The sequence below is a fragment of the Polyodon spathula genome, chromosome 10, assembly GCF_017654505.1.
Source record: "Polyodon spathula isolate WHYD16114869_AA chromosome 10, ASM1765450v1, whole genome shotgun sequence".
Taxonomy (NCBI): Eukaryota; Metazoa; Chordata; class Actinopteri; order Acipenseriformes; family Polyodontidae; genus Polyodon; species Polyodon spathula.
Genome location: NC_054543.1, coordinates 26281274 through 26307762, shown reverse-complemented (window position 1 = coordinate 26307762; position 26489 = coordinate 26281274). Strand labels below are relative to the sequence as shown.

At 42.2% G+C, this 26489-nt stretch overlaps 1 protein-coding gene across 2 annotated transcripts in view; it reads left to right on the top strand.

Annotated features, from left to right (window-relative positions):
• The window catches only part of LOC121322029 (mitogen-activated protein kinase kinase kinase 2), a 145059-nt gene that overhangs the window by 23993 nt on the left and 94577 nt on the right, over window positions 1-26489 (top strand). Inside the window, exons 2-3 of one of the 2 annotated variants that reach the window (XM_041261470.1) lie at window positions 13054-13122; window positions 13795-13913. In XM_041261470.1, the coding sequence (XP_041117404.1) occupies window positions 13119-13122; window positions 13795-13913 (123 nt within the window). In that variant the 5' untranslated portion in view covers window positions 13054-13118. Of the gene's footprint in view, window positions 1-13049; window positions 13123-13794; window positions 13914-26489 lie in introns of both variants that reach the window. The other variant, XM_041261468.1, reaches the window with a different exon arrangement.

Here is a 26489-nt window from a genome sequence, read left to right as displayed (position 1 = left end):
AAAAGACGCTTCGGCAGACGGGGTAGAAATCAGGTATCTATTGACCAAATAAATCAATAATTATAATAAATATATCATTATAATAAATACATTATAAATAAATGGGTTGCATGGTAGCCAAAACAAAAGAAGAGCACACTTCTATTACACTGCAAGGCAAAATTACATTTAGTTTGTATTTACTATTAACTTTTTACTGCTTTCTTCCATAGGTTAGCCTTCTGAATGCAGACTTTGCTTATATTTCAGTTTGTTTATAGCTCCCAAATGTAAATTGGTCCCAATGTTTTGCATACTTTTATGTGCAATATGTGTCTGACACAAGTATGGCATGTGCATGTATGTACAAAAGTGTGTGTACAGACATTTGGGATCATATTACATATGTAGTTCTCTCAAGTTGTGGCTAGCATGTTTTTCATTTAGAAAAAAAAAATATATCTGGTACCTTAAACCTGTTTTTTTTTTTTGCATTGCCTAGGCCATTTTACCTGATGAGAGTGAAATTCATTCCATTCCTTCTTTCTTGACATTACCAAGTAGCTGCTTCCCCTGATGACTAACATGCTTTGCCACCAGTGTCTTCAGGTGAAGAGAGTATCAGTCTCCAGGTGGTGACCTAGGAAGTGCACTACCTGAGTAATACATACAAACAGATTTCTGGTATCAGTTAAAGAAAAGAAAAGAACATACATGCTTGCTGCAGTGTCTGCTTATTTCAAGACTATACACAAGACCTACACAGGGAATATAAGACCCCCTTCACACTTGTGATTTAAGGTGGTCCTGGGCAGCTTCGTGGCCCTTTTTTCATATGTGAACGGTCCAAAAAAGAAAAGTGTGCAGTCCGGGACCTTTTAGTGTCACATTACCAATTTGATTTTCTATGATAACATGGAAAAACACAGATTTTCTATAATCTCAGAGCTTTTTTTGTTTTACATTTAGGGAGGGGCTTTGGTTGTTTGATAATAACCAAATTAATACAAGTATCAATACAAAACTTTAAATTTACGTAAGCACACCTGTCTGATAAAACTGCTTCTGACATTCAAGTTCATTGTTTAATGAGGCTTCAGTTTACTTCAGTCAGTATCCAGGCTGTTCAAAAATGCCGAAAACAATAACAGTCATCTCTTATTGGGTTAACAAGTCGATGGTAATGTGCTGTTCTGTACATCAGGCAGCAGTGCTGTAGATTAGACTCACAGACAGACAATTGTACAGTGTATATAGAAAATCTACACCCTTTCAAAATGTTCACCTTTTGTTGCCTTGTAGCCTGGAATTAAAATGAAGAACATTAATTAAAAATAAAAACTGAAATAGCTTGGTTGGATAAGTGTCCACCCCCCCTTGTAATAGACATCCTAAATTAGCTCAGGTGTAACCAAAAATCACAAACCAAGTTAAGTGGCCTCCACCGGTGTTAAATTGTAGTGATTCACATAATTTCAAGATAAATTAAGCAGTTCCTGTAGGTTCCCTCTACTGGGTAGTGCATTTCAAAGGAAAGACTCAACCATGAGCACCAAGGAGCTTTCAGAAGAACTCTGGGACAAAGTTGTTGAAAGGCACAGATCAGGGGATGGGTATAATAAAATATCAAAGGCCTTGAATATCCCTTGGAGCACTGTCAAGATGATTATTCAGAAGTGGAAGGTGTATGGCACCACTAAGACCCTGCCTAGATCAGGCCGTTCCTCCAAATTGGATGACCGAGCAAGAAAGAGACTTATCAGAGAGGCTACCAAGAGGCCAATGGCAACTTTGCAAGAGCTGCAAACTAATATAGCCAAGACTGGTCAAAGTGTGCATGTGACAACAATATCCCAAGCACTCCACAAATCTGGCCTGTATTTTACTCAAGAAAGCCCACTTGAATCCCATTTGAAGAATGCAAAAAAACAGGAGATTCTGTAGCCATGTGGCAAAAAGTTTTGTGGTGTGACGAAACTAAAATGGAACTTTTTGGCCTAAATTCAAAGCATTATGTCTGGCACAAACCCAACAAAGCGCACCACCCAAAGAATACCATTCTTACTGTGAAGTATGGTTGTGGCAGCATCATGTTATGGGGATGTTGTGGACTGGGGCACTTGTCAGGATAGAAGGGAAAATGAATGGAGCAAAGTACAGAAAAGTCCTTGAGGAAAACCTGCTGCCCTCTGCATGAAAGCTGAAACTGTAACGGAAGTTCACCTTTCAGCATGACAACGAGCCAAAGCACACAGCCAAATCTACAGTGGAGTGGCTAAGGAACAACAAGGTAAATGTCCTTGAATGGCTCAGTCAGAGCCCCAACCTAAATTTTATATATATAAAATTTGGCACTGGTACGCTTGTAACTTGCTTAGAATTAGAAAAAAAGTGTAAAAATTTGTATTTACACTGTAAATTATATTTCAATGCCTGTTAGTGTGATTATTAATGTTAATGTTGTTCTATAGCCATCAGCAATCTTCCAAGATAAGGGATAATGCTAATGTTCAGTCTTTACTTGTAATGGTTAGGGACTAAAGAATAATAATGACAATGACTAGAACTGCCAGGCAGTTTTACGGCTCCCAAGCCCCAGTATCAGTACCTGACTAAGCGTGTTTAGTTCTCAATGTGCCAAGTTTAAAATCAGGAACTTCAACTTTTCCACAGAAGATTTTGAAAGTTTTTTTTTTTTTTTTTTTCAAAAATGCATCAGGCAGCCACCTTGTTTAATGCGAGTTTCTTAAGTCAGTTGTATTGCTACAGTGTCAAAGATGATGCTTGTGAAGTTTCGAGTTAGTCAAGTAAACCGTTTGTCAATTGAGGCAGTTTTAAATTTCAGATGTAAACATACACCTGGTGGCCATCTTGTTTTATAAAACATAATCATTTTTACATACTGCTACAAAAAGATTACTGTATATCTTGGGAGCGCTTCCATTCTGAGCGCAGGCTATTGTTCCATAGAAAGGGGTTGCAGACCTATGCCCAGTAGTGTGAACAGGGTCTAAGTGCATGATATGTAACGATTTAAATGTACATGTTTTTAAATTACAGTGCTCCTTCGGGCAACACACAATTATACGTTATAACCGAAGAGCATTATAAACAAAGGTAGGGTGCCGCAGGACACAACACACATCTGACTAAGATACAAAATAAAATAACTTCCTTTCTATAATGCACGTATACTAAAGCAAATATTGTACCTTTTGTGAATTAACCATGCATAAAGCACCATGGAATCAACACTACTTTTTACAAAAAAAATAAAAAATAACCATTTTAATTAGCAGTTTTTAAACTGGCGGTCGGGAATTCAGTCTGAAGCGACAGACAAGCAAACCAAGTGTGAGAAGGAGAGCGGGTTGGATAAAGGCAAGAGGGAATAAGTTCGCCTCAGGTTCGGCTGCCGGAGCGGGACTGAAGCGAAGCTGAAGCATCTTGTCTCCCTGAATAAGCTGCAGCTCCTCTCACAGCAAAAAAGTAAATACATTAGGAAAGGTAACCATGTAATATACGTAGTATTTATTTAGTTGAATAAGATGTCTGTGTTATAAAGTGCCAGCATAGCTTTTCAGATACTGTATCAAAAGGGTGAGACAGAAACGGAAGTTACACTGTGAAGTTGTTTAGTTTGAATAACACCTGTACTGTATTTACTGTAGAAATATTGCATGAATCACTAGTATAGGTAATTAGGGGATGTTGTAGGAGTGTTATATGCTATTCCACAGCCGACCATGGATGGGGGTTCCCAGGAGACGGCGCTCAATTGGCTGAGCGTCGCTGGGGGGGTGGGGTCTAGGTCGGCCAGGGTGTCCTCGGCTCACTGCGCACCAGCAATCCCTGTAGTCTGGCCTGTAGGCTTGCCTTTTAGCTGCCCGTGAGCTGCGTTGACCTCCTACGCTGTAGCTCCTGGGCGGCTGCATGGTGAATCCGCAGTGTGTAAAGAAGCGGTCGGCTGACGGCACACACTTCAGAGGACAGCGTGTGTTCGTCTTCGCCACTCCCGAGTCAGCACAGCGGTGGTAGCGGTGAGCCGAGCATAAATAAATAATAATTGGCCATTTCAAATTGGGAGAAAATAAAAAAATAGAAATAATTGGCAACGACTAAATTAAAAAAAAAAAAAAAAAACCCTTTCAAGACAGGTAAATATTAGGACAATAAAATGATATTTAAATTCCAAAAATGAGTAAGTTCCAGTTGTATTTCTGTATAATAACACAATGTTGAATGAGGTAAATATTGAGACAGTTCCATGCATTGCATGTTTGAGGATGTAAAACATAATTCACATTATATTTTGCTAAATGTAACTAAGCAATCCATAAAAGTCTTCTTTTTGGACATAGTGTGCAGTGTATTATAGTTGTCATTCTAATTATGAAAAGCACCTTGTGAGGCAAGAGTGTATTAATGGAATGTCCAGACAATAATTTGTGTGTACAAAAATAAATTGATTTATTATTATTTTCTATACATAACAAAAAAAACAAATAACAAAAGAAAACAAAACGGCATGAGGGAGGGGGTGCTGGAGTAATAATTCCAAAACAGGTAGTGAAAACCGTCCTTATTCGTCTTCCCGGTGTCCCCGGACATAAACAAAAAAAAGGACAAAAGAAATATTAGTAAAATGTTCAAAAACCCCACTGCTCAACTTTGGTCTCTCCCTCCGCCCGATACTCCGCCTATTTTCCTTCGGACCGACCCCTAACACAGTAGTACGTTCCCTTTAGTATGCAACGTCCCGCCTCTGTAGTCAGTGGAACAACAATCCCCAACTGACAAGCGTCCTTATCATTCACTTGACTCCAATGGCTGGAATTTACATACTCGTACTTCCGCCCCTCACCAAGGTGCCGCCCCTCATAAAGATGACTTTCGTCATGGTCACGAGATCTTGGTAAGGGAAATTGGTTTGATACCTTCTACTGTCGGGAGGCTGAATCACAGACCGAAACCCCTTTGACTCATCACACACCTGCTTTTTGGTGTCAGTGTTATATACGAATAGTAGGGTGGTCATTGAATAAAACTGTCAATTGAATATGATAATTTTATTATTGTAAGACATATAGTTATATAAATTCATACCTATGTGATGGTGGTCCACTATGAAAGGCGCTATATAAAGGAAAGATTGATTGATGATACCTTGCACAGTTGATAATTAAAGTCATTTTTAAGTTTTGACCCTGTGTTCCCACTTTTGGTACCCAAGTGTTGGAGACCCAAATTGTACCTGTACAAGCTGATGCAAGTTCAGGTGTAATTGGGTGTCATGTAGTGCAGTATAGTCAGGAGTTGTGAGGTTTACAGATGTTATCTGAACAGATGTGTCTTGAGGAGGCGCCGGAAGATGGTCAGGGACTAAGCAGTCCTGATAACCGTGGGAGGTCATTCCACACTGAGGGGCAAGGGTAGAGAAGCACTTGCCCTACGGACCACCGAGTAAAGCTTAAAACTTGTCCGTCTAGATTTTTTACTGTCCCAGGCAATTACTTCTCAACGAAAAATAGTGTTAATGAGTATTCATGAATAAAAAAAAAATGTAAGTTACAGTTAGGTAAGTAAGCAGTAACCCACAAGAAGTTGTGCTGTAAGACATGGCCCTCTCATACACCTTTATAAAGTGCAATAAGGTATGTCTTGCTGCACACCCTTGAGTGGCTTATTGTGCTTGTAAAATATCAAATTGCTTTGTTTATTATATAAAAAGAAAACAAACAAAACAATAACATTTTAAACTTAAAATTAAGTAGTATGTACTGTCTCCTTCTGCCAGTGCAAAATAGGTCCTATACGTCGTTTTTAGAAGATGCAAATTTCCTGGTAAAACTATCGAGTACCTTTTTTTGTTTTTTTGTTTTTAATTGTTTCAATTTTATATTTAAGCTTGTTTTTTTTTTTTTAATTATTATAACACTATGTAACACAATTTTTGTTCCTGGGTAGTAAGTAAGTGTTGAATTTAAATCAAGGGAAGTAATGTTAAAACTGTACAATGCACTAGTAAGACCTCATCTTGAATATTGTGTTCAGTTCTGGTCACCTCGCTATAAAAAAGATATTGCTGCTCTAGAAAGAGTGCAAAGAAGAGCGACCAGAATTATTCCGGGCTTAAAAGGCATGTCATATGCAGACAGGCTAAAAAAATTGAATCTGTTCAGTCTTGAACAAAGGACTATCTGTATAGACGGGATGGACTGCATTTAAATAACAAGGGAACTAGTCTACTCGGAGAAAAGATCCTCGAGCAGGTTCGGAAGCATTTAAACTAGAAAGGAAGGGGGGAGAAATCAACAAAAAAACAGAAGGGAGACCGCAACAAAACAAGAACAACAACTCAGGTAAGACAACCATTAAATGTATTTATCTAAATGCTAGAAGTATCAGAAACAAAATTCTAGAACTTGAAGCTACTGCACTAACAGGTAACTATGATGTGATAGGTGTTACAGAAACGTGGTTATCTGAGAGTGATGGGGACGAATATAATATTTGTGGGTATACACTGTATAGGAAAGACAGGCAGGACAGACGAGGAGGAGGGGTAGCGCTATACATAAGAAACAGTCTTGAAGCCCAGGTGTTAAACCTGGACAAAGAAAATAAAACCGAATCAATATGGGTCAGAATAACAGACAAAAATTCAAAAGGCATAATAATAGGAGCATGCTATAGACCGCCAGATTCAGACGGTGAGCAAAATAATCTGTTATACAATGACATTAGAAATGTGTGTAGCAAAGGAGAAGCCATACTAATGGGGGATTTCAACTTCCCCCAAATAAAATGGGAAAACCCGGTGGGTAGCGCGAAGGATGAAATAGAAATGGTGGAAATGACAAATGACTGCTTCCTAACACAATTTGTGAAGGCACCCACTAGAGGGGAGGCATGCCTTGATTTAGTCTTTTCAAATAACGAAGATAGAATAACTAAAACAGAGGTCAGAGAACCACTGGCAAACTCAGACCACAACATGGTCTCATTTGAAGTGTTTTTTAAATCCTCAAAAGTAAAGACTAAAGCTAAGGTTTACAATTTTAGAAAAGCAAACTATGAAGGTATGAAACAGAGACTAACAGAAGTAGATTGGAGTAAAATAGAGAAAACACCCACAGAAGAAGGATGGTTGTTCTTCAAAAATGTAGTACTAGAGGCGCAAAACAATTATATCCCTAAAGTAGACAAATCTAAATGTAAAACTAAATTGCCAAAATGGTTTAATAGATCAATTAAAAAAATATTCAGCGAAAAAAGGCACTTTACAGAGCATTAAAAAAGGACCAAAAAGAAAGTACACAGAAAGAGTACACAGAACTGCAAATGCAAGTCAAAAAGGAAGTTAGAAAGGCCAAGAGAGAAATAGAAATGAACATTGCTAAGGGAGCTAAAACCAATTCCAAAATGTTTTTCCAATATTACAACAGCAAGAGAACATTCAAAGAGGAGATTAAATGTTTAAGAGATACAAATGGCAAAATCGTAGAGGAAGAAAAAAAAATAGCAAATATGTTAAATGATTACTTTTCACAAGTTTTTACAAAGGAAGATACTGACAACATGCCCCACATGTCATCCAGTTCCTATCCAGTTTTAAATAACTTTAGCATAACTGAGGCAGAAGTGTTAAAGGGACTAGGAGCTCTTAAAATAAACAAATCCCCTGGGCCGGATGAGATCCTCCCAGTAGTACTCAAAGAAATGAAAGAAGTAATTTACAAACCGCTAACCAAGATCATGCAGCAGTCTCTTGACACAGGGGTGGTACCGACAGACTGGAAAATTGCAAACGTAATACCGATCCACAAAAAGGGAAACAAAACTGAACCAGGTAACTACAGACCAGTAAGCCTGACTTCTATTATATGCAAACTTATGGAAACTATAATAAGATCCAAAATGGAAAATTACCTATATGGTAACAGGGTACTGGGAGACAGTCAACATGGTTTTAGGAAAGGGAGATCGTGCCTAACTAACTTGCTTGATTTTTTTGAGGATGCAACATCGATAATGGATAATTGCAAAGCATATGACATGGTTTATTTAGATTTCCAGAAAGCTTTTGACAAAGTCCCGCACAAAAGATTAATTCTCAAACTGAACGCAGTTGGGATTCAAGGAAACACATGTACATGGATTAGGGAGTGGTTAACATGTAGAAAACAGAAAGTACTGATTAGAGGAAAAACCTCAGAATGGAGTGTGGTAACCAGCGGTGTACCACAGGGATCAGTATTAGGTCCTCTGCTATTCCTAATCTACATTAATGATTTAGATTCTGGTATAGTAAGCAAACTTGTTAAATTTGCAGACGACACAAAAGTAGGAGGAGTGGCAAACACTGTTGCAGCAGCAAAGGTCATTCAAAATGATCTAGACAAGATTCAGAACTGGGCAGACACATGGCAAATGACATTTAATAGAGAAAAGTGTAAGGTACTGCACGCAGGAAATAAAAATGTACATTATAAATATCATATGGGAGATATTGAAATTGGAGAAGGAATCTATGAAAAAGACCTAGGAGTTTTTGTTGACTCAGAAATGTCTTCATCTAGGCAATGTGGGGAAGCTATAAAAAAGGCTAACAAGATGCTCGGATACATTGTGAAAAGTGTTGAATTTAAATCAAGGGAAGTAATGTTAAAACTGTACAATGCACTTGTAAGACCTCATCTTGAATATTGTGTTCAGTTCTGGTCACCTCGCTATAAAAAAGATATTGCTGCTCTAGAAAGAGTGCAAAGAAGAGAATAAGACCAGAATTATTCCGGGCTTAAAAGGCATGTCATATGCAGACAGGCTAAAAAAATTGAATCTGTTCAGTCTTGAACAAAGAAGACTACGTGGCGACCTAATTCAAGCATTCAAAATTCTAAAAGGTATTGACAGTGTCGACGCAAGGGACTTTTTCAGCCTGAAAAAAAGAAACAAGGACCAGGGGTCACAAATGGAGTTTAGAAAAAGGGGCATTCAGAACAGAAAATAGGAGACACTTTTTTACACAGAGAATTGTGAGGGTCTGGAATCAACTCCCCAGTAATGTTGTTGAAGCTGACACCCTGGGATCCTTCTAGAAGCTGCTTGATGAGATTTTGGGATCAATAAGCTACTAACAACCAAACGAGCAAGATGGGCCGAATGGCCTCCTCTCGTTTGTAAACTTTCTTATGTTCTTATGTTCTAAAGAAGACTACGTGGCGACCTAATTCAAGCATTCAAAATTCTAAAAGGTATTGACAGTGTCGACCCAAGGGACTTTTTCAGCCTGAAAAAAGAAACAAGGACCAGGGGTCACAAATGGAGTTTAGAAAAAGGGGCATTCAGAACAGAAAATAGGAGACACTTTTTTACACAGAGAATTGTGAGGGTCTGGAATCAACTCCCCAGTAATGTTGTTGAAGCTGACACCCTGGGATCCTTCAAGAAGCTGTTTGATGAGATTTTGGGATCAATAAGCTACTAACAACCAAACGAGCAAGATGGGCCGAATGGCCTCCTCTCGTTTGTAAACTTTCTTATGTTCTTATGTTCTTAAGTGTTATTTCCTAATTGCTTATGCCTCAAAAGTATAGAAAATGGCTATTATTCCCCACAAACTTTGCTTTTGTGACCAGGACAGTGATATTTTGAAATATCACTATTTCCAATGAGAAAACGGGCGAATTTGTGTCTTTTCGTTCACATAAAGTCAGAAAAAAACAACATATGAATCCAAATTAACATGTATTTATACTAAAGTAATACAAAAATGACTACAAAAGATTTAGAAGTGAGTAGTTTTTCCGAGATTTACGATTATACTGTAAATCACTTTCATGAATCAGCCCCCAAATGTAGTCTCCCATCATGTTCTCGTTATACTGTCCTTGGTAGCGGCGTTCAAGTCCAGTATATCCTGGTGGAAGCGCTCGCCTTGCTCCTCCGAGTACGTTCCTATGTTCTCCTTGAATTTATCAAGATGAGCATCAAGGATATGGACTTTGAGGGACATCCTACAGCCCATTGTGCCGTAGTTCTTCACCAGAGTCTCAACCAGCTCCACATAGTTTTCGGCCTTGTGATTGCCCAGGAAGCCCCGAACCATAGCGACAAAGCTGTTCCAAGCTGCTTTCTCCTTACTAGTGAGCTTCTTGTGGAATTCATTGCACTCCAGGATCTTCTTTATCTGTGGTCCGACGAAGACACCGGCTTTGACCTTTGCCTCAGACAGCTTAGGGAAGAAGTCCTGAAGGTACTTGAAGGCTGCCGACTCCTTATCTAGAGCTCTGACAAATTGTTTCATAAGGCCCAATTTGATGTGCAGTGGTGGCATCAGCACCTTCCGGGGGTCCACCAGTGGCTCCCACTTGACGTTGTTCCTCCCCACAGAGAACTTGGTCCGCTGTGGCCAGTCCCACCTGTGGTAGTGCGCCTTAGGAATGCCACCATTTTGAAGTCTCCTATGACCTCCCAGCCGTACTCATCATACTTCAAGGCGTCCAGCAAGGTCTTCATGCTGCTGTAATCCTCTTTGAGGTGCACCGAGTGAGCCAGGGGAAGAGACGGGTACTTGTTACCGTTATGGAGCAGCACGGCTTTGAGGCTCCTGGATGAGCTGTCAATGAAGAGGCGCCACTCATTCTGGTTACAGGCGATTCCGATTGCCTCGAACAGACTGGTCACATTGTGGCAGAAGCAGAGCCCATCTTGACGGGTGAAGAAGCTGGAAAAAGGTTGGCGACGCTTCCTCTGTGACTTGCACACTTTCATCCAACAAGTTCCACTGCTTGAGCCTAGACTTCAAAAGCTCGGCATTGGACTTGGTGAGACCAAGATCTCTAATCAAGTCGTTGTGGTCTTTTTGGTTGGGGTAGTATGAGTTTCTCTCCTCAGCTCCACCTCTGAAATTGTCATCTGGATCTACAACGTCTTCCTCGCTCTCTGACTTGCTGCTCTCTTCTAAAGACGGCTGCTCGCTCTCCGGAGGAGTGGGTACGGGGAGCTCATGGCAGTGTGGCACCGGGGCGATGGATGAAGGAAGTTCCGGATACATGATAGCAGGTGCATTCTTGCCAGTCCGACGTTTGGAAGGGTCCACCATGCAGAAGTAGCAGTTGCTTGAGTGGTCAGTGGGTTCCCGCCAAATTCTTGGGATAGCGAACTTCATGGCTCTCTTTTCCCCTCTGTACCATCCTACAAAAATACATTTATTTCACCCATGACTGATGTGTAAGAGATTCTCGCAACATTTTTCATATATGATATATTTTTTCAATAACATTGAAAATTGTAAAACATTTTAAAATTAAAAACTTTTACAATTTTAAAAATTTTAACAAATTTTGTAACATAAAATTCCAAGCAACAATTGTCCATCTTACCTTCCAGAGTTTTTTTTGCAGTGCTCGCAGGTGAAATGAGGTGCCCAGGGTTTGTCTTAATCCCCGACAGGCATGCCGAAATATGCCTTGTAGGCCTCACACATCTTAGCAGATGCTTTCACGGAGTACTTTTTCGCTCTTGTCTTGATAAATTGGCCGCAGACATAGCAAAATGCGTCTGCCGGATGCTTGCAGCCTCTTGATGCCATCTCAGAAAAATGCAGATATGTATCCACTTAGGCAGCTGGAACTAAACTGAACTGGTGGGCTTAAGGCCCCTGTATTTATACTACTATTTATATTACTGGAAAGTTCTAGAAAGTTCTAGCAGTTACTCCAAGTTTACTCAGCACTGAATGTATCTGGAATGTTCTGGAAAATAGGTAAATTTCAAAATATCACTGTCCTGGTCACAAAAGCAAAGTTTGTGGGGAATAATAGCCATTTTCTATACTTTTGAGGCATAAGCAATTAGGAAATAACACTCACTACCCAGGAACCAAAAAAAAAAAAAAAAATTGTTACACGGTGTAATCTGACAGCAACGAAATCATACATTTTCATTAATACTGAATGTGCTGGCTTGAGTATAGAACTCTGACATTTTTTATTTTAGACTACACATTTTCATCTGACATTTTATCGTACAGAGCAGACCTCCACATGCAACATTAATGTAGGCCACATTCAAATAATACACATTTGAACACAACCCCCCCCCCCCCCCCCCAAAAAAAAAAATACAAAACCCAAACAATAACATATACATAAATATACAGTAGATATATGGATCCAGTTGTTGCTCATTCATTATTACATGGGGACGGGCATTTTGTTTTTAATATTAAGCTGTGACGTGACTGGATAGAAACCAAAAATAAATAACTGTCAATTAAACTTTCACTGTGACTTTGTGTCTACATTTTTTAGCTGCACACCATTGTTTAGGGTTTTGTCTCCCAAGAACATTCAATAATGAAAGACCACATGCTGCTATTGGCCTAGTGGCAGGAATAATGAAGTGCTGCTGATTCAATGTTTTCTGAAAATTGGCAATTGCTGCCATGATACACCGTCGCGGCAGACGGCATGATTTTATCTCAGTGCAGGGATAGGAACATGCAAATCCCACTGTATTTTGTTGTATTTTTACTGAAAGGCTGCACGCATTATCCTTCCTTTGTCCTGTGACACAATTGTGGTAATTTGTGGTCGTTTGAACGTCATGGTTTTATTATTAATTGTACAAAGCTGAAAGCTGCCACTGCCACAACCACTATTGTTTCTCAGAGACCTCCTCATTGACCTGCTCCCATATTAAGATCATGTGACTAGATTTCTCCATGAAAGGGACAGCACACTATGAGACAGTTTGACTGCCGCATTGTTTTTAACTTGTTTACTCTCCTATATGCAGACCATATGCTCATATCTGAATATTATTATTTATTTATTTATTTATGTATTTATTTTTAATTTTTTTTATTTCTTAGCAGACGGCCTTACCCAGAGCGACTTAGAGTTGTATACAGAAAAAAAAAAAAAACTTCAAGAATTAAAGTACAATTAAGAGCATCAGGCTTAATAACATTGTATAGGCCTACTGTATATCATGCAAATGTGGCACTAACAGTGAACTTTGAATCTTTTTACCTCATTTACAAACTGTATTCTGTCTCCTAGGTAGAAAAGAGATTGCTGATGGGAGAAACCTATTTTCCTTAAGCCTGGGTCAGTCAGCCTGCTGCCAGTATGGGTAAGATGAATGTTCCATTGAATAGGAATAAATCCTTCTTTATAGTCACTAAATTACTGTAGCGATGTAAGAACAAATACCACCGATATCCTTTAAGCATGTAATAACCAAGTCTCCCTTACTGTCTCATTATCCCTCACTGGGGATGCATATTTCTGATGGAGGCACTAGTATGTATGTGTCACTTCATTTTTATATTTTACGCAAAGACAACTAGACAGTCCTAGTCCTTTTTAATACTGGTGACGGTAGTGGTTTCCGTAATTATGGTGATTTATTAGATAATTATGTAGAAATTGATGCAGAAAATTAGATTGCATGCTACACTGAAAATCTGTCTTGGTTTCGAAGTCCAGTAATTGTCAGACAGATCATCATGATTGCTTGCCATGCCTCAGTCATCCCTAACACAGTGTGTATCTATCTCCTGAGAGATTTTGTGCAAAATAGTCATTTGTTATTTAGGAGGTGTGCTACTTTCATATATTGCTTTGGTGGGGAGTGGATAGCTTGCTAATACACCTGGAGTAAGTTTCTGTAGCAAGCTCCTCTGGACTGATGCCAAGTTTTCAATGACATTGAAATATTTCATTGGGATTCAAGAGGTTCAAAAGATAGTGATTGTGTCTGTGTGTCGAACCTCTCCTGTTTGATTTCCTGTTTTTTGTACAGATGAGCAGCAAGCGTTGAACTCGATCATGCAGGATCTGGCTGAGTTGCACAGGGCCAGCCGCCCCGCCATGTCTCTGTCTGACATTGGAAAACCCAAAGCCTCTTCTCCCAAAAATCAGGTACACTCTAGCCGGGCCGGGTTAATTCCATACAGCAAAAACATACAGCATTGTGATAATAAGTTGTACACTGGCAAAGCATGGCTGGTTTTCTAACATAAAAACACAAATATTGTTCTTTGTAAAATTTTAAAAAAAAATGCTTGCTCACTGTAAAATTACTGTAGCAAAGTGGAACTTTTGACTATTAAGCATTTTGACAAGATTTTTTTTTTTTAACGTAAATTGAATGTAATTCTAAAAAGAAAACAAACAAAAAAAAAAACACAATCATGCACATATGTAATATAGCCTAAACAACTGTGTTGCTTCTTTATTTTAACTTCAGTAAAGACATGATGAGCATTATACTGCAGCCTATGCACCACATGGGGAAAAATAAGCGCATGCTCAGAACCCTATATATGTGTGTGTGTGTGTGTGTGTGTGTGTGTGTGTGTGTGTGTGTGTGTGATCCCATGGTGTTGCTATTGTAAAAAAAAAAAAAAAAGGGTAGTTGCGTAAATGAGTTAACTTAATGGAAGGATAGGCAGTTTATTTTGTTAAACTGTCAGCATAAAAGCAGCGATATGCAAAACTCAGGATGTTATTATAAATGGTATTTAAAAAAACAAACAAAAAAATGTACATTCTCTTAATCGCCACACAAGTAAAGGAAACAAATGCTTCCAAGTAACGTTAGCAATTTTGTTTTTTTATACTAATGCATTTAATAGCACTTTCTTTTATGAAAGTAAACGTTCTCGAATTAACATCAATGTTAAATAAGTAAAATATATGTATTATTTTATAGTAAAACAACATAATTTATTAATATACAAACTACAATAGGTGTATTTTTATACTCATGTTTGTTCTGGGCACTCACCAGAAATTTAAAAACTTGGTGCATATACTGTCAAATTAAAAAATTTCTTCTGAACTCAGTGACTTAGACTGACAATTGTCATGTTGCTCAAGTATAAATTTGATAAAATTACAAGAATTTTATAATTTTGTTTGTTCGGATGATAATCACTGTAATGATATGATAGACCACAAGAAAATGTCATCTTCTCCAAGCTTCAAAGGGACTTGATTAATTTTATTATACTGGACATGTATTATACTGGAAAGAGACTTCCTGGAGTCAGGAATTTGAAAGGACTGGCATTTTAAGGGTTAATGGGCAACTGCGACATCTAGTGGATAAAACGGACGCTTTGGTAATAGTCAGTGGACACAGTTATGAGAAACTTGATGGGTCAATTGCAATGAACTTGCAGAGTTAGTAAGTTGCATATCAGTTAGTACCGTACTATCTCGGGGTCATCCCCAGCTGCATACTAAATTAATACCAATTGTAACGAAAAAAGTAGCGGAACAAAGTTGGTGACTAGCTGATATCAAGCTTCAGTACGGTACTAAGGATTATGGTTTGTTTTGATGTGCTTCCAAACAGGAACTGAAGAGGGCCGGAGCTCAAAATCTAAGCGATTGGTACAATACGAAGATTACCAGTAATATGGTTTCTTCATTGGATGATGAACTCCACACAACGTGAACCTCCTGGTCTCCATGTCACCAGGGTCAGGAGAAAGAACCATATCTCTTTCCCAGAGAACCTTTTTAATCCTTATATGCACTAGTAGCGTGCTCCTCCTCCATAAAATCCACCTCATATCCTTGTCAGGTTGGCAAAATTTCAATAAAGTAAACAAACCAAAAATAGAAATGAAAAATAGAGGGGGAACAGGAGAGTGGGATATAGGTGTGTGGAGTTCATCATCCAATGAAGAAACCATATTACAGGTAATCTTCGTATTCTTACCTTGTCTGATGAACTCCACACAATGTGAACTATACCAAAGTATGTAGACTGAAGGGTGGTATGTTAGATCCTAGTAGAAGAAACCACAGATAAAACTGGAGAAGAAAAGTTAGGCTAAGAGCAAGAAATATTGCAGTTGTAGTGCTTGATGAAAGTGTCAAAAGATGCCCAAGTGGCGGCATTGCAGATGTCCTGAATCGAAACAGATTTTAATTTTGTAGTAGCCACTCCCCTTACAGAGTGTGCTTTGATTGGTTTTGGAACTGCTTTACTGTCAAGCCTGTAACAGAACTCAATGGATGATGTTATCTAGCGTGAAATCGTCTGTTTAGAGACAGGTGAATTAACCTGCTAAACCCCCAGCCTCCCACAGACAATTTCCACCTGGAGGGCTATGGCCTTAAATAAATCACATTATCTTCCAAAGTATAGACAGCACAGGCATGGTTCAGGGCTTGAATTCAAGGTAACCCCCTGGCCATTAGGACTAAAATCTCAGATTTGATATGTCTTACTCAGTACCACACTGGAAGGAGATATCCAAAAAAAAAAAAAAAAACCATAAAAAACAAGAAACGCATTTCATTTGTTTATATTCTATCTTCATATTTTCACCTTGTAGCACATGAAAAGAGACAGATTTTTTTAAAACTGATTGAATAAAGGGATCAAATTCTACATGAGTTTTTACAAAGCTAGGCCCAAGGATCCCCAAACCTCTCCAAAAATGAATATTGTGTAAATCTTTATGGCCAGTCATACACTAGTTTGTTGAGCAAGTTCTGGCACCTCACATGCTATATATTGCCAAATTAATTAGATTTTATAATCCTCTTTTTTACTTATTTGTCCAATATTTCATTCAAAAGGTGGCCTTTTTGGAGAGCTTTGGGGTGCCCGAAATGTATCCATGATGAGTATGCATGACAAATACTCTTAGTTCATATGCCACAACTGTCAGGCACATTGCTCTCACATAACTGTGTGTTTGTGCAGGAGAATGTTGCTACTGAGATTGTTTTGTAGCTCTGAATTTTCAGTACCTGACTGTATTTTTGTTACTTGCTTGAAAGTATGTAAATGTCAAGAAGCAAAATAATGAGATTTTTTTTTTTTCAAAATAAAGTGGTTACACCCATTCAATTACTGCTAACAGGTGAACATATGTTGATCATTGGATAAAGGCGTCTGCTAAATGTCTACAATAATAATAATAATAATAGTAGTGCAGACACCTTTGCTGCTCTAAATCAGGCTGCCAGACTGAAAACACCTCAGTTCCTTTCATCTTTACTTTGATTGACATGTGGCAAACAAAGGAACTGAGTGAATGATTGTTGGAGCAGGCAGACAGCTTATCTTGAATGGCTTAGAAACCTACACTGTCTCTAGGTGAGTAGCATCACTCCTTGTAATCATGGAAATATAAAAATTTTTGCTAAACACTCCCATGCAATAATCCAAATCAATGAACATCAATGAGAAAATAATAAAGACGGCCGGGAAGCAACAATTACTTCTTGCAATTTGTATTGCATCGTAAAGAACAGGGACCGTATACAGCAGCACAGCACAGATGAGACATGGTGTTGCTCTTTACTATGTAATAAAAATTGTTTAAAAAAAAGAAAAATATTTCTGTGTGCCCCTTGAGAGTCAGATGGTTGCATTTTCTAATAACATTTACAGTACAAATGGATATTGAAAATTATGCATAATATAATAATAATAATAATAATAATAATAATAATAATAATAATAAATGTAGTGTGGATCCATTATACTTACAAATCCTGAAGAGGCTCCAATCCATCTTCAAATGCTCCTTCACAGATGCTGAATCAGCGCTCTCCAACCCAGAAAGTTGATAATTTTCATTGTCACTTTCACTTTTATCCATCTCCTCCAAAACTTCAAAAAGACTGAATTGACTTCTTTGGGATGCTTTGGAACACTGCTTGCCATTTCGTTCAATTTTATAAATTTTACAAATTGAAAAATGATCAGAAAACGGTGAAACCTTGATCCTATCTGCGTAATGCTGCGCTCTCGCTTGCAAATATGTCTTGTTTACATACGCACATTGATTACTCTTCAATGGGTTAGACTACAAACAAAGTCAAGGTATGATTGGACAGCTTGTGACCTCTCCTGCAGTGATCAGGGAGATTTCACCATGCACAAATACATGTAAGGCCACAGCAGCGAAACGCACAGCTAGTCTATCAGAGTTGTTTTTGAATTGCGAAGGGAATATCTCAGCAGTGAAATGGCGAAATCAAAAAATTCCTTCACTGTTTGACGATATTGAGTCAGTTTTTTTTTCTGTTTTGCTTTTGTAATAATATTACAGATGATTTTTGAAATATAATGTGTAATTGCAGCACCATGTTCCGCCCACGGAACAGGGGGGAGTAAGAGGTTAAAGGAGATAAAAAGTTACCCTGATGGTCTGCTACCGATGGTCCTGTAGATGTAGAAGTTTAGGGCGCTTCTGAAATCTATAAGTTGAAGTCTAGCTTCTTCCGTTAATTTATATGGAATTCAGTTACTACTTTTGGTACGAAGTGGGGATTAGTTCTGCACACAATCCTGTCCTTAAAGGATTGAAATTACGGAGCGTCAATAACCAGTGCTTGGAGCTCTCTTACCCTTCTTGAAGATGTCACTGCCATCAGGTATGCTGTTTTCCATGTCAGGTATTTCATGTCACAAGTTGCCATGGGCTCAAAGGGAGGACCCAAGAGCTTGTAAGTACCAGACTGAGGCGCTATTGGGGAAAACAGATGTTTACTTGGAGGGTTTAGATGGTTCACTCCTTTAATAAAAAAGTGCTGGATTGTGGTGTAGTAGTTTCCCCCTGTTGTGAGATAACAGATTGAGGTTCTGCGGAAAGTGGATGGGTTTTGTCTCGGTTAGCTGTAGAATCTCAAAGAACCAATATCTCTTGGGCCAGTAGGGGGCTACTAGTATGAGACTGGTTCTGTCTCTTCTCACCGCTGGGATTAGAGGTAAGCGTGGGAAAGCGTAAATCAGGTCGTTTGCCCATGAAATGGACAGACTGTCTGTTGCTATTGCTGTCTCCTGGTGAAATCAGGAGCAAAAGAATGGTAGCTGGGCATGTTCTGCTGTTGCAAACAGGTCTATTTTTGGGTGACCTAGTTTGTTGAATACCCTGTCTAGTATATCTGGCCGGATCCTCCATTCGTGGGGTGCCATTACCCTGCTGAGTAAGTCTGTGTCACAAAGACGACCGGAGTGGGTGACGTCAGACCAGAAACAGGAACCAGGAAATAAACAAAGAGAGAGGTGGAGCTCAGCGAATGGTCTCACTCAGCATTTAATAAATGAACAGACAGTCAGAAAATAAAAGGTTTGTAACAAAAACAGCACACTGCATGTGAGGCCAAAATAAACAGACAAACAAAAGACTAACACTAAACAAAACATGGTGAGCAGATATTTTTCACTACTATTATTTTTATTATTATTACTACAATTATTATTATTATTATTACTTCCGTCTCCAATCTTGTTCTCCACTCACCGAACACACAAGCCGGAGTGATTGAAAACATGCTGCTTTTATGCAGCTGTACCGAAACTCGATTGCTAATCAATCATTCAGTGGAGTCGCGGTACAACTGCATGTGAATTAATAAAGTGCAATTCCCCGTGCTCACATATTATTACTTTTTACTTGCACGTGAAGTGCTGTGCTATCCTCGTGCCTAAATACAAATATACATTTTAAACACTCGTGTTACACAGACCCGTTTATATCCCGTGTACCAATGACTATACACCAACATTAACATACAACATAAAATTCACACAGGGTTGGGCACTTTGCCACAGTCTGCCACACTTGTCGAGTCCTGGTAAATAAGACACCCTTATAGAGGTGCCCTGTGTTCTGCACCAGTTCCAGATGTTCATGGCTAGAGTAGAGGTCCCATGATTTTGTGCCTTTCTGATGGTTTCTGTGTTTTACTTCTGTGGTGTTGTCTGTGAGGATCAGTCTTGTTTTTTGTTTTAATGTTGTGGTAAAGTGCCATAGTGCCAGGGAGATTGCTAAGAGCTCCAAGTAATTTATGTGGCGAGATTTTTGTTTCGATTCTGTTTTGGACCTGAGCATCCACTAGGTGAGCTCCCCATCCCGACAGGGAGGCATCTGTATATAGACAGAGTAGGAGGATGTGGAGATAGTGGCATCCCCATACCTACCTGTGGTGAAAGCTGCCACCATCTGGCTTCTGTGGCTGCCCCTTGGGAGACCCTGATGCGGTAAGAAGAAAGAAGGCATCTTTGCATGTGTCTCATATGTAACGCCGCATCTCTTACAAGAAAGACTGATGCTGCTATGTGCCCCAGAAACTCTCGATAGGAACGAGCTGTTATTCTGGTTCCTACTTTGAACTGTTTTGCCATATGTCGGATTGTGGCAGTTCTTCTGTGAGGTAAACTCTTCCTGATACTGTATTGAACTGTGCTCCAGGGAGATTGCTAAGAGCTCCAAGTAATTTATGTGGCGAGATTTTTGTTTCGATTTTGTTTTGGACCTGAGCATCCACTAGGTGAGCTCCCCATCCCGACAGGGAGGCATCTGTATATAGACAGAGTAGGAGGATGTGGAGATAGTGGCATCCCCATACCTAGCTGTGGTGAAAGCTGCCACCATCTGGCTTCTGTGGCTGCCCCTTGGGAGACCCTGATGCGGTAAGAAGAAAGAAGGCATCTTTGCATGTGTCTCATATGTAACGCCGCATCTCTTACAAGAAAGACTGATGCTGCTGTGTGCCCCAGAAACTCTCGATAGGAACGAGCTGTTATTCTGGTTTCTACTTTGAACTGTTTTGCCATATGTCGGATTGTGGCAGTTCTTCTGTGAGGTAAACTCTTTCTGATACTGTATTGAACTGTGCTCCCAGGAAGATTAGAGACTGTTGGGATGAGAGATGACTTTTCTTTGCTGATCAGTAAGCCCAAGTCAGGAGGAGGTAGAGGGTCTACCTCCCTCTTTATAATAGCCACATCCTATTCTATGTGGTGTGAAATCCTGGCCACGCTGAAAGCAGCCCTGCCTGTTGAACCAAGGTTGAGGTGGCTGGTTTCTCAATGACCTCTGCCTGTTGAAAAAAAAAACCCTGTTGCATGGTGTACCTCTCCCTGTAGAAGAGCAAGATCTAATTGCCTGCCTAGTCTCTTTCATGTCAGACAAGGAATCCTTAAGGTTAACCCTAACCCTTAAGGTTGGTGCCAAATAGAAAATCACCCTGAAAGGGTAGCTCCAATATTTTTATTTGGGTGTCCGCAGATAGAGAAGATGCCCTCATTTGATTGTACCGCTTTGCAGGGATGACGTTAGCCATGGCTCTGGCGTTTGTATCAATGGTATCACATGCAGCCTGCAGTTGAAGTTTGGCAGTGTTCTTTCCCTCTTCTGCTAGCTGCATAGCAACCTCTAGATTTTCAGGTGTAGGAGAGCTGGTTCCACAGCATAAGCTAGTATTTAGCTGCATGGATCTGGTAATTATGATCCACATGCTGCATTTTTTTTTTTTTTTATCAGACCCAATAAAAGAAACAGATCTAGAAGACATACCTGCAGTTGGTGTAGCCATGATGGTATCCAACTTAGGTTATTTGAAAAGGTGGTACCCTGTAGAATTTATCTACTCTGGGCAGGCATGGTGCAAAAGAAGCAGGTTTTTGCCAAGTACATAAGAACATAAGAACATAAGAAAGTTTACAAACGAGAGGAGGCCATTCGGCCCATCTTGCTCGTTTGGTTGTTAGTAGCTTATTGATCCCAAAATCTCATCAAGCAGCTTCTTGAAGGATCCCAGGGTGTCAGCTTCAACAAGTAGCCTCAACAGGCCTCCAGACCTCCTCATGGAAGGGGAACCCTTCAAAGGCTTTTCTGTCCCTTCCATCCAAAATGCTAAGGAAGTCATCCTGATCTGCACAGGTCTAGGTTTGTACTTTGAGAAAGGATGAAATCCTTCTCAATTCAACATCTGCATCAGTGTATATAGGAGAGGGGCTGCCTGTATATTCACAAACGTCATCCTTTGGGGCGGACTCGATGACGTCATCCTCTCCTAGGGTGGGGGCATCTGGAAAGTATCGCGCCTGTGAACTTCGGGGTGCGACTGTATCTGTTGTTACAGGCTATAAAAGTTGTACTTGTTTAGACTGCTAATATTCTTTTAACCATTGAAAGAAAAGATCTTTAGGCATAGGTAGCTGCGAAGGGGTCGAAAAGCCTTGGCTGATGGAGCTTCTGTAATGGCGGTAGCTGATTTCGCCAATATGTCTCTGTGAGGCGTGTGAGTAAAAATGGATTTTCCAGACAGCGATTTACATGTAAAAGAAATAAAAATTTTATTTAATATTACACGGAAAAGGAAAAAAACAATAAAGAAGGATGTGAGGGAGGGAGTGCTGGAGTAATCAAAAATAAAGGAACGGAAGCCTCTTAATCCTCTTCGTGATCTGCTCAATCCAAAAATGAAGCAAAAAGGAATAAAAATAGAAAAGAGCAAATTTAGTAAGGCCTCCGTCCGTAATTAAAAGTAAATAACACAGTCCACCCCGCACGTACTTCCCTCCAGCCTTTTTTTCCCCGCCTCTATTCCTCAGGACCAACCCTGAACACAGTAGCACGTTCCCTTTAGTATGCAAACCCCGCCCCGGTAGTCAGTGGATCACCAATCCCAGACTGACAGGTATCCTTAACTTCACTTGACTCCAGTGGCTGGAATTTACATACTCGTACTTCCGCCCCTCACCAAGGTGCCGCCCCTCAAAAAGATGACTTTTGTCATGGTCACAAGACCTTGGTAAGGGAAGTCCCGAGTTGGTTTGATGCCTTCTACTGTTGGGAGGCTGAATTGCAGACCGAAACCCCTTTGACTCATCACAGTCTCTCTCTCTGATGCTGCGGGAATGAGTTGACTTTCTCATTCTTTTCCTGGGCGGAGATACCCCAGACCCCACTGTTATCTGGGGCTCCCTGCTCTTTTAGAGGTAGAGGGTGTAGAACGACCCTTATCGGAACGGTGAACCACCAAAGGGGAAGGGAATTTCTTGAGAGTAGGAGTAACTGACATGTCTACACACATGAAACATAAATTTGTGTTAGACGAAGGGGGAAGTTGGGAACCACACTTTGAACAGATGGAGGCATAGAGACAAAAACAGAGGAAAGAGAAAGAGAAAAAAAAAGTAACTAGCCTGTGACGGGGAACTGCCCCGTCTATATGAATGTGTTGAACTGGCAGGGAGGGGGTTAAATTCCTCCCTGCTAGGAAAACATGTGAGAATGTGGCTGGAGCTCTAATTGAATGATTAGTAATTATTGATTAATTGGGCTCCAGCCACAGGGGATAAAAGCCAGGGGAGGTATTTTTTGTTTGTTTGGGAGTTTGCTTTGTGTTGGAGAGTTTTGTGTTTTTGGAAGAAAAGAGTGTCTTGTTTAAAAAAGGCTTGGAACCTGACCATTTACTTTGTAAGTTCACTTATTATTTCTGTTTGAAACTCTTTTCTGTTGGCCCTTGTGCCTATTTATTTGATTATTTTGTTTAAATAAAGAACTTTATTTTTTACTTTACATTGTCTCTGAGCCTTAGCCCTCTGTCATCCTGTCACACTTGGTGTCAGGGTGGGATAGCACCACCTAGAGGCTCAGAGTAGTATTTTTCGGGGGAATTTTTGAATTTTTTTTTTTTTGGAATTTTGGATTTTTTGAGTTGTTGAGCGGAGAGCAGAATGGGAAAAGGCGGAGGCAGCAGAAGCAGAAGCAGCAGCCGCCATCACCAACCCAAGCTGTGGGAGGACCCAGTGAGCTTGTTCCCGTGGTGCACCTGGTGCGGGAAGGAAGACCACGGGTGGAGGTCCTGTCCGGATGGGCCACTAGCTGACTGGTGTGGGCGCTGTGAGCTGGATGGCCACAGCTGGACAGAATGTCCCTACGACCTGGACCAGGAGCAGCTACCAATCCCGTCCTCGGCAGCCACTCCACCAATACCGCCTTCACTACCATCACTGGAGCCGCTGCCATCACCCAGAGAGGGGGAGCTGCTGCTGTCGCCCAGAGAGGGGGAGCCGCCACTCCCAGAGCCCAGAGAGGAGGAGCCGCCGCCCCCAGAGCCCAGAGAGGGGGAGCCGCCGCCCCCAGAGCCCAGAGAGGGAGGAGCCGCCGCCCCCAGAGCCCAGAGAGGAGGAGCCGCCGCCCCCAGAGCCCAGAGAAGGGGAGGAGCCGCCGCCCCCAGAGCCCAGAGAGGAGGAGCCGCCGCCCCCAGAGCCCAGAGAGGATGAGCCGCCGCTCCCAGAGCCCAGAGAGGAGGAGCCGCAGCTTCCACAGCCCGAGAGGGAGGAGACCGAACGTCCACAGCCCGAAGGGGAGGAGCCCGAGCGGGAGGAGTAGGTGCGTCCACGGCCCGAGCGGGAGGAATCTGTGTGTCCACGGCCCAAGCGGGAGGAGTCGGTGCATCCACGGCCCGAGCGGGAGGAGCCGGTGCGTCCACAGCCCCAGAAGGGGAAACACACAGGCTTAGGGCTGAAGGGACCCGCAAGGAAAGAATACAGGCTGTTCCCACCACCACCACCACCAGCAGAGGAGGATTACCTGCTGGTCTCGCCTCCACCCTCGGGGAGGACTACCCGTTGCTCCCACCGCCACCAGCAGAGGAGGAGTACCTGCTGGTTCCGCCGCCATCGTCGTGGGAGGACTGCCTGTTGCTCCCACCACCACCAGCAGGGGAGGAGCGCCTGCTGGTGCCACCTCCGCCAGCAGGGGAAGAGCGCCTGCTGGTGCCACCTCCGCCAGCAGGGGAAGAGCGCCTGCTGGTGCCACCTCCGCCAGTAGAGGGAGAACAGTGGGCGCTGCCTCTCCCTCCACCGCCAGTAGAGGGAGAACAGCCGGAGCTGCCTCTCCCTCCACCACCAGCAAAGGGAGAACAGCTGGAGCTGCCTCTCCCTCCACCACCAGCAAAGGGAGAACAGCCGGAGCTGCCTCTCCCTCCACCTTCAGCGGAGGGGGAACAGCGGGTGCTGTTTCTCCCTCAACCTTCAGCGGAGGGGGAACAGCGGACGCTGTTTTTCCCTCAACCTTCAGTGGAGGGGGAACAGCGGGCGCTGTTTCTCCCTCAACCTTCAGCGGAGGGGGAACAGCGGACGCTGTTTTTCCCTCCACCGCCAGCAGAGGGGGAACAGGGGGCGCTGTTTCTCCCTCCACCGCCAGCAGAGGGGGAACAGCCGTAGCTGTCTCTTCCTCCACCGGCTGCTGAGGGGAGTGCGGAGACAAGCTGCCCGGCGGCTAAGAGGCACAGCATCGCCCAGGGATGCCTGCACAGCACCGCCCAAGGATGCTCTGACCACTTCACTCAGGGATGCTTGTTCGCCATGGCCTGGGGGTGCTGGATCGCCATGGCCTGGGGAGGCCAACTGCTCCGCATTGCCTGGGGTTGCCAACTGCTCCGCATTGCCTGGGGTTGCCGCCCTGCCCGCATCGCCTGGGGTTGCCGCCCTGCCCGCATCGCCTGGGGTTGCCGCCCTGCCCGCATCGCCTAGAGAAATTCTCAGTGTGCTTTTTCCAAGGGATGCTGGTCCGCCGTCACCTGGGGTCGCTGCTGGTCCGTCGTCGCCTGGGGTCGCTGTTGGCCCGCCATCACCCAGGGAGAAGGTGCTGCCATCCCGAGAGTTAGAGAGGATGGAGCTACTGCCCCGAGAGCCGGAGGGTCCAGCGTTGCCAGGGGGTTCAATGTCGCCAGGGGGTCCAGAGGGTCCAGAGGGATTCAGGCCGCCGTTCCCGCCTCCGCCACCAGAGGGAGCCGGGCCGCCGTTCCCGTCTCCGCCACCAGAGGGAGCCGGGCCGCCGTTCCCGTCTCCGCCACCAGAGGGAGCCGGGCCGCCGCTCCCGCCTCCGCCACCAGAGGGAGCCGGGCCGCCGCTCCCGTCTCCGCCACCAGAGGGAGCCGGGCCGCCGCTCCCACCTCCGCCAACAGAGGGAGCCGGGCCGCCGCTCCCACCTCCGCCAACAGAGAGTCCCTGGTCTCGAGGATTCAGTCCCGCCGGGAGGATGTCAGATGGAGCACAAAATATTCCACCTTGGCCGCCCCCATGGACCACGGACGTCTCCCTATCCCAGGACTGGACAGAGAACTTTGGGACTTGAGGGGGGAGGTGGCCGTTGGGGCCATGTGTGCTTGGCACAAGGGGGGGAAATGTGACGGGGAACTGCCCCGTCTATATGAATGTGTTTGGAACTGGCAGGGAGGGTGTTAATTTCCTCCCTGCCAGGAAAACATGTGAGAATGTGGCTGGAGCTCTAATTGAATTAGTAATTATTGATTAATTGGGCTCCAGCCACAGGGGATAAAAGCCAGGGGAGAGGCCCTGGCTGGGAGGTGTTTTTTTTGTTTGGGAGTTTGCTTTGTGTTGGAGAGTTTTGTGTTTTTGGAAGAAAGGAGTGTCTTGTTTAAAAAAGGCTTGGAACCCGACCATTTACTTTGTAAGTTCACTTATTATTTCTGTTTGAATCTCTTTTCTGTTGGCCCTTGTGCCTATTTATTTGATTATTTTGTTTAAATAAATAACTTTATTTTTTACTTTACATTGTCTCTGAGCCTCAGCCCTCTGTCATCCTGTCACATAGCCCTATACTTTTTTTTACGATCAAAAATAACAAAAGCGCAAAGCACACAGGGCCCAGTCTTCTTTGTGCCTCGCAAAGAAATAGTGCTTTGGCTTTTCAAATTATG